This window comes from Staurois parvus, unplaced genomic scaffold (assembly GCF_062004578.1).
Source record: "Staurois parvus isolate SC_StPar_1 unplaced genomic scaffold, SC_StPar_1.0 ptg000529l, whole genome shotgun sequence".
In the NCBI taxonomy this organism is placed as follows: domain Eukaryota; kingdom Metazoa; phylum Chordata; class Amphibia; order Anura; family Ranidae; genus Staurois; species Staurois parvus.
The window spans coordinates 550,798-561,794 of NW_028318325.1; the positions used below are offsets into that span (position 1 = coordinate 550,798).

General features: G+C 48.2%; 1 protein-coding gene across 1 annotated transcript in view; it reads left to right on the top strand.

Moving 5' to 3' along the window:
* The window catches only part of KCNK16 (potassium two pore domain channel subfamily K member 16), a 32,390-nt gene extending 22,579 nt beyond the window's left edge, over positions 1-9,811 (top strand). The window contains exons 4-5 of the mRNA XM_089690365.1: positions 4,762-4,927; positions 9,588-9,811. Of these exons, the coding sequence (XP_089546491.1) occupies positions 4,762-4,927; positions 9,588-9,811 (390 nt within the window). The remainder of the gene's footprint in view (positions 1-4,761; positions 4,928-9,587) is intronic.
* Positions 9,812-10,997: the final 1,186 nt, after the last annotated feature.

The following is a 10,997-nucleotide window of genomic DNA, read 5'->3' on the forward strand; positions in this document are numbered from 1 at the left end:
TATTAACCTTTTTATCTCTTTAAAATAAAACGCGCCACCACAAGCCACACCCCCGAGTAAGAACCCGAGGGCGGGGCCAATACGTAGTCATAGCTCAGGCATCGCCGGCTGCTGTCTAAATATCTGAATCGCAATAGTAACAAATTTCAAAGAATCTGAAATAAATTATAACAAAACAAATGACCCGAATTCAAAAATGAATTTGGATTCGAAATGGAAACAAAGAGAAATAAGGTGATGATTCCTGCTGAATAGAATAGAATCAAAAAGAATAGAACAGAATAGAAAAAAATACAAATAGAATTAAACAGAATAGAATAGAAAATAAAATAGAATAGAAAATAAATGAATAGGATAGAATAGAAAATAAAATATTAAATATTAAATGGAATACAACAGAATAGAATAGAAAATAATTCAAAAATGAATTTGAATTCAAAATGGAAACATATTGCAGTAAGGTATAAAAGAGACATAAGGTGATGATTCCTGCTGAATAGAATAGAATCAAAAAGAATGTAATAGCGTAGATTATAATAGAATAGAATAAAAAAAGAATACGAATAGAATTAAACAAAATAGAATAGAAAATAAAAAATAAAATAGAATACAATAGAATAGAAAATAAATGAATAGGGTAGAATAGAAAATAAATAAAATAGAATACAACAGAATAGAATAGAAAATAAATGAAAAGAATAGAAAAAATTGAATACAACAAAATAGAAGAGAAAATAATTCAAAAATGAATTTGATTTCGAAATGGAAACATATTGCAGTAATTGCAGTAAGGTATAAAAAAGAAATAAAGTGATGATTCCTGCTGAATAGAATAGAATCAAAAAGAATATAACAGAATAGAAAATAATAGAATAGTATAAAAATGAATATGAATAGAATTAAACAGAATAGAATAGAAAATAAAAAATAAAATAGAATACAACAGAATAGAAAACAAATGAGTGATAGAATAGAAAATAAAAAAAATAGAATACAATTGAATAGAATAGAAAATAAATGAATAGGATAGAATAGAAAATAAAATAGAATACAACAGAACAGAATAGGAAATAAATGAATAGGATAGAATAGAAAATAAAGGTTTGGAATAGAACAGAAAAGAATAGAATAGAATAGAAAAATAAAAGAATAAAAATGAATAGAATAGAATAAAACCGAATTGAAAATAATCTAATAAAATACAATAAAACAAAATAGAAAATAATAGAATAGAACAGAATAGAATGGAATTGAAAATAAAAGAATAGAAAAGAATAAAATTGAAAATAGAAGAATAGAAAATAATAGAAAAAATAAATAGAACAAATATAGCCATCTTCTGAAATTTCCAGTTGGGGTTTCAAATTTCGAATCGATTTGAAAATAACAAATATGCAAAAAATTCCGAATATACAAAACAAAAATGAATTGTTCTAATATAACAAATCTGATGAAACGAAATGATCACCTGAATGAAGGAATCTGAAATGGAACCAGGCGGATTTCCCCCGTCGTGCTCATCTCTAACAGCAGCCAGCCAAAAACAATGAGAATAATAAACGTGATAAAAGTGCAGAAAGCCCGGAACAACTTAACAAAACCTATGTACAAAATGGAGGGAGCTTACATGGACTGGGACAGGAAACAAGAGAAGCGGGGTACTGGGTGCGGAGAGCGGGGTACTGGGTGCGGAGAGCGGGGTACTGGGTGCAGAGAGCAGGGTACTGGGTGCGGAGAGCGGGGTACTGGGTGCAGAGAGCAGGGTACTGGGTGCGGAGAGCGGGGTACTGGGTGCAGAGAGCGGGGTACTGGGTGCAGAGAGCAGGGTACTGGGTGCAGAGAGTGGGGTACTGGATGCAGAGAGCGGGGTACTGGATGCGGAGAGCAGGGTACTGGGTGCGGAGAGCGGGGTACTGGGTGCGGAGAGCGGGGTACTGGGTGCAGAGAGCGGGGTACTGGGTGCAGAGAGTGGGGTACTGGATGCAGAGAGCAGGGTACAGGGTGCGGAGAGCGGGGTACAGGGTGCGGAGAGCGGGGTACAATGTATGGAGGGAGCTTACATGGACTGGGACAGGAAACAAGAGAAGCGGGGTACTGGATGCAGAGAGCGGGGTACTGGATGCAGAGAGCGGGGTACTGGGTGCAGAGAGCAGGGTACTGGGTGCAGAGAGCAGGGTACTGAGTGCAGAGAGCGGGGTACTGGATGCAGAGAGCAGGGTACTGGGTGCGGAGAGCGGGGTACTGGGTGCGGAGAGCGGGGTACAGGGTACGGAGAGTGGGGTACTGGGTGCGGAGAGCGAGGTACTGGGTGCGGAGAGCGGGGTACTGGGTGCGGAGAGCGGGGTACTGGGTGCGGATAACGGGGTACTGGGTGCGGAGAGCGGGGTACTGGGTGCGGAGAGCGGGGTACTGGGTGCGGAGAGCGGGGCACTGGGTGCGGAGAACGGGGCACTGGGTGCGGAGAGCGGGGTACTGGGTGCGGAGAGCAAGGTGCTGGATGCGGAGAGCGGGGTACTGGTTGCGGAGAGCGGGGTACTGGTTGCGGAGAGCGGGGTACTGGGTGCGGAGAGCGGGGTACTGGTTGCGGAGAGCGGGTACTGGGTGCGAAGAGCGGGGTACTGGGTGCGGAGAGCGGGGTACAGGGTGCGGAGAGCGGGGTACAGGGTGCACGGTACAGGCGACTGAGTACTGGATATTGGAAGCCGGTCACAGGTCACAAGGCGCAGGATCAGGCAGGGAAATGGCTCACAGGTAGAACACTGCAGCATCGATCTTCATCAAGGAAGGGATTAAATACATTCCCAGCAGCCAGTATCATTTGCAGCCTGTTGACTAGGATAGGTGTATTGATGGGAGACACCCACTGGTGGCCACCAGAACTGCGCCATTCCACTCTAGGAACAACAGTGCCACCAGCAATTGACCCAGGTCCCTCACACAAGTCCTGACATGACGGGTATCGCAACTTTACAATTAGGTGCTGAGCTAACCCATCAGTGGGAGGAATAGTGCCCCATCATTGGTGTCAGTGGGAGGAATAGTGCCCCATCATTGGTGTCAGTGGGAGGAATAGTGCCCCATCATTGGTGTCAGTGGGAGGAATAGTGCCCCATCATTGGTGTCAGTGGGAGGAATAGTGCCCCATCATTGGTGTCAGTGGGAGGAATAGTGCCCCATCATTGGTGTCAGTGGGAGGAATAGTGCCCCATCATTGGTGTCAGTGAGAGGAATAGTGCTCCATCATTGGTGTCAGTGGGAGGAATAGTGCACCATCATTGGTGTCAGTGGGAGGAATAGTGCCCCATCATTGGTATCAGTGGGAGGAATAGTGCCCCATCATTGGTGTCAGTGGGAGGAATAGTGCCCCATCATTGGTGTCAGTGGGAGGAATAGTGCCCCATCATTGGTGTCAGTGGGAGGAATAGTGTCCCATCATTGGTGTCAGTGGGAGGAATAGTGCCCCATCATTGGTGTCAGTGGGAGGAATAGTGCCCCTTCATTGGTATCAGTGGGAGGAATAGTGCCCCATCATTGGTATCCGTGGGAGGAATAGTGCCCCATCATTGGTGTCAGTGGAAGAAATGGTGCACCATCATTGGTGTCAGTGGGAAGAACAGTGCCTCATCATTATTTTTAATTGGAGGAATAGTGCCCCATCATTGGTGTCAGTGGGAAGAATAGTGCTCCATCATTGGTGTCAGTGGGAGGAATAGTGCCCCATCATTGGTGTCAGTGGGAGGAATAGTGCCCCATCATTGGTGTCAGTGGGAGGAATCGTGCCCCATCATTGGTGTCAGTGGGAGGAATCGTGCCCCATTGTTGGTGTCAGTGGGAGGAATAGTGCCCCATCATTGGTGTCAGTGGGAGGAATAGTGCCCCATCATTGGTATCAGTGGGAGGAATAGTGCTCCATCATTGGTGTCAGTGGGAGGAATAGTGCCCCATCATTGGTGTCAGTGGGAGGAATAGTGCCCCATCATTGGTGTCAGTGGGAGGAATCGTGCCCCATTGTTGGTGTCAGTGGGAGGAATAGTGCCCCGTCATTGGTATCAGTGGGAGGAATAGTGCTCCATCATTGGTGTCAGTTGACTTGGAGGAATAGTGCCCTAAGGGCCACAGTTTGGAGACCTCTGGTTTAGGCCAACCTTGTGGTGACAGTTTGGTTAAAACCCATTTCTGTTCCACCATGACTGTTCCCTGTGTACACAGCCGGCTCCATAAAGACATGATGTGACCTTTCTAGTTTGGAAGAACTTGTCCTTCACAGAGCCCTGACCTCAACCCTACTGAACACCTTTGGGATAGAGTGATGTGATCCAGGTCTTCTCATCCACCATTGGTACCTGACCTCACAAATGCTCTTCTGGCTGAAAAGACCTGAATCCCAAACAGACGCACTTGTAGGTTTTGTGGAAAACCTTCCCGAAGGAGTCCAAGGGGGGCCAATTCCATATCACTGACCATGGTGTTGGAATGGGATGCCCAGTAAGCTGTGTGATGGTCCATTGACCATACCTCGTATCTCTAGATCTTCTCCCTACTCCAGCATCCACCTCCCATGGTCACATGGCACCATTGTCCTCTGCTCTAATGGTGGACTGGTGTACCAGGTAAGGGTGACATCAGGTGGACACCACAGGAACTCTGGTTGGAATTTTCTCACGGACTTGGTAGCACATAATGCCTAGACAGTCCCTGACACCAAATGTATCGGTGATGAGAACAAGGTGAGACCATGATGAGACTTTTGTGTTCTTTCAGATGATGAAGATGATAGTAAAGGGTCTTTTCCTCATCACCGGCTCCCTCCTCTTCCTCGTCTTCCCTCCAATGATCTTCAGCTACGTGGAGGGGTGGAGCTACTGTGAAGGATTCTACTTTGCCTTCATTACACTGAGCACCATCGGATTCGGTGACTATGTTGTAGGTAATGACATCTCTATTGTCTGCACTGCAGTCTATGGGAGGACATTGGTGTGTGTGTGAGGTCTTCCCACGGGGCTCCTTCAAAGCAAATCTGATTGTCCATCATTTCCCATTAAGTGTCTCAAGTACATTTCCGGAGCCCAGGCACTGGACAGGATCTAACAGTACTTTTCTGTTTGTCATGTCATCTTCCCCCCCCCCCCAAGGAGAGAGCGAGAGAGTTCAATAAGTGTGTGTATGTGTATATGATTTCTTCCCCCCCCTCTCTCCCCCCTCTCTCTCCCCCCTCTCTTCCCCCTCTCTCTCTCTTCCCCCCTCCCCCCCTCTCTCTTCCCCTCTCCCCCCTATCAATCTTCCCCCTCTCCCCCTCTCTCTCCTCCCCCTCTCTCTTCCCCTCCATCTCTCCCCCCCCCCTCTCTCTTCCCCTCCACCTCTCTCCCCCCCCTCCATCTCTCCCCCCCTCTCTCTCTTCCCCTCTCTCTCTCTTCCCTTCCATCTCCCCCCCCTCTCTCTCTTCCCCTCCATCTCTCTCCCCCCCCTCTCTCTTCCCCTCCATCTCTCTCCCCCTCTCCTCTCTCTCTCTCTTCCCTCCATCTCTCTCCCCCCTCTCTCTCTCTATTCCCCTCCATCTCTTCCCCCCCTCTCTCTCTTCCCCTCCATCTCCCCCCCTCTCTCTCTCCCCCTCCACCTCTCTTCCCCCCTCTCTCTCTTCCCCCCTCTCTCTCTTCCCCCCTCTCTCTCTTCCCCTCCAGTTCTCTCCCCCTCTCTCTCTCTTCCCCCTCTCTCTCTTCCCCCTCTCTCTCTTCCCCCTCTCTCTCTTCCCCCTCTCTCTCTTCCCCTCCATCTCCCCCCCTCTCTCTCTCCCCCTCCATCTCTCCCCCCCTCTCTCCCCCCTCTCTCTCTTCCCCTCTCTCTTGCTCTCTTCCCCTCCATCCCTCCCCCCTCTATCTTCCCCTCCATCTCTCTCCCCCCCTCTCTCTCTCTTTTCCCCACTCTCTTTCTCTTCCCCTCCATCTCCCCCCTCTCTCTCTCTCTTCCCCTCTCTCTCGCTCTCTTCCCCTCCATCCCTCCCCCCTCTATCTTCCCCTCCATCTCTCCCCCCCTCTCTCTCTCTCTTCCCCTCTCTCTCTCTCTTCCCCTCTCTCTCTTCCCCTCCATCTCCCCCCCCTCTCTCTCTTCCCCTCTCTCTCTCGCTCTCTTCCCCTCCACCCCCCCTCTATCTTCCCCTCCATCTCCCCCCCCCTCCATCTCTCCCCCCCCTCTCTCTCTTCCCCTCTCTCTCGCTCTCTTCCCCTCCATCCCTCCCCCCTCTATCTTCCCCTCCATCTCTCTCCCCCCCCCTCTCTCTTCCCCTCTCTCTCTCTCTCTTCCCCTCTCTCTCTCTCTCTCTTCCCCTCTCTCTCTCTCTTCCCCCCTCTCTCTCTCTATCTTCTCCTTCCCTCTCTTCCCCCTCCCCCCTCTCTCCCCCCCTCTCCCTCTCTCTCCTCCCCCTCTCTATCTCTCCCTCTCCCCCCTCTTCCCCCCATCTCTATCTCTCCCCCCCCCTCTCCTCTCTCTTCCCCCTCTCTCTCTTCCCTCTCTCTCTTCCTTCCCTCTCTCTCTCTCTCTGTCTTCCCTCTTACTCTTCCCCCCACCCCCCCTTCCTCAGATCCTATGGGACTACACCCCCCCTCCCCTCCAAGGGGCTGCTGATCTCCAGGAAGCAGGAAGGTGGTGGTGGTGGGGGGTGGGGGGGGGCGGAAGGTGAGGTCTGTGCATTATTTATTGATATATTTTGAAATATATTGAATATGGCCAAAATTGTAGTATTTCAATTATATGCCAATATATTTGGGAAGAATATTTTTAAAATATGTTTCCGATATATTTTTCTTCCATGTGAGTTTGTGGGTTGAATTCCGAAAGAATTTTCTTTCCAAAATCTTTCCTAAGAATTTTGTTTGAATTTCGCACCGTTAGTGGGTCACAGGAACGGCCGATTTTCGTATGACCATCGAATTTGAGTGATCGGGCCTGTTGGAAATTTTTTGAAAAACGAACAAATTTCGAATCAATGACGGGAGAATCGTGCGGGAAATATAAAGCTGTGACCTGGAAAGAAATGAAAATTCTTGGCCACGAAAATTCTTTTCTGTAGCAACATGAGGAGAAACTGGCGGCTCGGTTGGTTGAATTTCGAAATCAATGGTGGCGCCATCGGGTTACAAAACACACAAAATTTCCGATTTTCTAAAGAAAATTAGTTCGGACTTCGACCTATTAGGGAGGGTTTCCAGAGGTTGCTCGGGGTTACTCAAGAGGTTGCTCAGGGTTCCTCCAGAGGTTGCTCGGGGTTCCTCCAGAGGTTGCTCGGGGTTCCTCCAGAGGTTGCTCAGGGTTCCTCCAGAGGTTGCTCGGGGTTCCTCCAGAGGTTGCTCGGGGTTCCTCCAGAGGTTGCTCAGGGTTCCTCCAGAGGTTGCTCGGGGTTCCTCCAGAGGTTGCTCGGGGTTCCTTGAGCAATGAGCAATTTCTGCCTCTCAGATAAGTTCCCACTGACACCATTGATCTTATTAGCTCTCTGTAAGGGGGGAATCCTTCCCACTGACCACCAATGTCAGGAGTTCCTTGAGATCGAATAGTTATTTCAAGGGTTCCTTTGTGTTGAAAAGGGTGAGAGAGGCTGCAGTGAGGTATAAAAGTGAAACAAGATGATCATTCCTACTTACATCGGCTGCTTTATAACATAGAATAGAAAAGAATGGAATAGAATAAAATAGTATACAATGGAACAGAATAGAAAATAATAAAATAAAACGACAGAATAGAAAATAAAGAATGAAATAGAATAGAAAAAAGAAACAAACTGAATAGAATCAAATAGAACGAATATAGCCACCTTCCAAAAATTGATTTTAAAATTAAAATTGTTTGGTGTCAATAGGTGGAATAGTGCCCCATCATTGGTGTCAGTGGAAGGAATAGTGCCCCATCATTGGTATCAGTGGGAGGAATAGTGCCCCATCATTGGTGTCAGTGGGAGGAATAGTGCCCCATCATTGGTGTCAGTGGGAGGAATAGTGCCCCATCATTGGTATCAGTGGGAGGAATAGTGCCCCATCATTGGTATCAGTGGGAGGAATAGTGCCCCATCATTGGTGTCAGTGGGAGGAATAGTGCCCCATCATTGGTGTCAGTGGAAGGAATAGTGCCCCATCATTGGTATCAGTGGATGGAATAGTGCCCCATCATTGGTGTCAGTGGAAGGAATAGTGCCCCATCATTGGTATCAGTGGATGGAATAGTGCCCCATCATTGGTGTCAGTGGAAGGAATAGTGCCCCATCATTGGTATCAGTGGGAGGAATAGTGCCCCATCATTGGTGTCAGTGGGATGAATAGTGCCCCAACATTGGTATCAGTGTGAAGAATAGTGCCCCATCATTGGTGTCAGTGTGAGGAATAGTGCCCCATCATTGGTGTCAGTGGGAGGAATAGTGCCCCATCATTGGTATCACTGGGAGGAATGGTGCCTCATCATTGGTGTCAGTGGGAGGAACGGTGCCTCATCATTGGTGTCAGTGGGAGGAACGGTGCCCCATCATTGGTGTCAGTGGGAGGAACAGTGCCCCATCATTGGTGTCAGTGGGAGGAACAGTGCCCCAACATTGGTATCAGTGTGAAGAATAGTGCCCCATCATTGGTGTCAGTGGGAGGAACAGTGCGCCATCATTGGTATCAGTGGGAGGAATAGTGCCTCATCATTGGTGTCAGTGGGAGGAATAGTGCCCCATCATTGGTGTCAGTTGGAGGAATACTGCCCCATCATTGGTGTCAGTGGGAGGAATAGTGCCCCATCATTGGTATCAGTGGGAGGAATAGTGACCCATCATTGGTATCAGTGGGAGGAATAGTGCCCCATCATTGGTGTCAGTGGGGGGAATAGTGCCCCATCATTGGTGTCAGTGGGAGGAATACTGCCCCATCATTGGTGTCAGTGGGAGGAATAGTGCCCCATCATTGGTATCAGTGGGAGGAATAGTGACCCATCATTGGTATCAGTGGGAGGAATAGTGCCTCATCATTGGTGTCAGTGGGAGGAATAGTGCCCCATCATTGGTATCAGTGGGAGGAATAGTGCCCCATCGTTGGTGTCAGTGGGAGGAATAGTGCCCCATCGTTGGTGTCAGTGGGAGGAATAGTGCCCCATCGTTGATATCAGTGGGAGGAATAGTGCCCCATCATTGGTGTCAGTGGGAGGAATAGTGCCCCATCGTTGGTGTCAGTGGGAGGAATAGTGCCCCATCGTTGGTGTCAGTGGGAGGAATAGTGCCCCATCGTTGGTGTCAGTGGGAGGAATAGTGCCCCATCATTGGTGTCAGTGGGAGGAATAGTGCCCCATCATTGGTGTCAGTGGGAGGAATAGTGCCCCATCATTGGTGTCAGTGGAAGGAATAGTGCCGCATTGTTGGTGTCAGTGGAAGAAATGGTGCCGCATTGTTGGTGTCAGTGCAGGAATTGTGCCTCCAGGGGAAGATAAAGGCAGGCAGAGGGCAGCGTTTGTCCCCCGGGGGGGAGGGGCAGTTTGGAGATCTCTGCGTTACAACATCACATTTTGCAGGGAAGATGTTTTTAGAGGGGAATCTGGAATCTGACGTTTCTGTCTATCTATATATTTGCCGTCAGGGAAGGATCCCAGCAAACACTACATATCGATGTATCGAAGTTTAGCCGCGCTGTGGATTATATTCGGCTTGGCCTGGCTGGCTTTGGTGTTCAATTTGGTGGCAGAATTGGTGGAAACATTGGTGCAATGGCGGATGTTAAGGAAGGACGCTGCGAAGGAGGAAACCGGCGTGCAAAAAGCGGACGATCACCCGATCCACATCCAGCATGGAATCCGGATGTAGAACCGTGCCGCGGAACCTCTGGGAACTCAGACGGCCGAGTATGGAAACCATGTGGACCGGAGAACTGGGCGGAGCCTGGTCATCAGTGCACCTCGGGAAAAACAAAAATGGATTCCGGGATGCAGAAATGTTTATGGGGCCCAAACATGACGGCTCCGCGGTTTTGCCCGATGAGTAACTTTTCACGAAAAAAAAAAAAAATTCTTGGCTGTTAAGTTCCTGCTGGCTCCAGGATTGGACTGAATGGTTCCTGAACTCTACAAGAACTTGTCTCCCCCTCCTCATTTGTACTACATAGGCCAGGACAATGCCACCCATGTGGGACAGTGTGAGCGTTGGGAATGATGAACCAATACGACCCATTCTGCAAATGAGGAACGCGAGGGGCGGAGAGATTCTCCTCCAATGTTGGTATATAGAGGAGTGGGCGGAGTTCCGCCTGCTCTGCGGATTGTAACAATATGATCATCTGATAGTTACATTGTATCATACGACGTCATGTAATACGGTGCGGAGTAATGGGATGTAATCGTGTGATGTTCCCGGGAGATTGTGGGAAGCGGAAATAATTATTTAAAAAGTGGAGATGATCGGAGGCTGAGCGGGAATTCTGGAATCTGTAGTTCCTCAGGATGCCTTCAAGCCTGATGCAGGCCATAGACGGGTCGGAAATCGGCCAATTTTGGCACCATTAGTGGGTTAATTGGTCGGACGTTTTTTGGGATTTTGGCACTTTTTTTTTTATCGGTGAAGTTGGAAAAAAAGCAGCCGATTTTGCCGATCGGCCGATTTTCCCGGCAATGATGGGCAAATCGGCCGATCTTTTTACCGATAAAAAATCTGCGCATGAGCCGTGACCTGGAAGAGGAAGAAGAAGAAAAAAAAGAAGAATTCCAGTCCGCTATTATATTTTATATGAAAAGTCTTGCGGTTGCAACAATGTATCTATTTGTATCCGAATAAAACATCTGTATCCGAAATGGATACAAATGGATACAAATGGATACAAATGGATACATTGTTGCAACCGCAAGACTTTCATGTAAAATATAATAGCGGAGCTCTCTGCAGGGACAGAAGTAATTAAATGCCGGCCGTAGACGGGACGATTTTTTTTACCGTTGGTGGTAACGTCGGCCTATTGAACGACTGATTTTTCATTTTTTGTTTTTTTTTTAAAAACGGT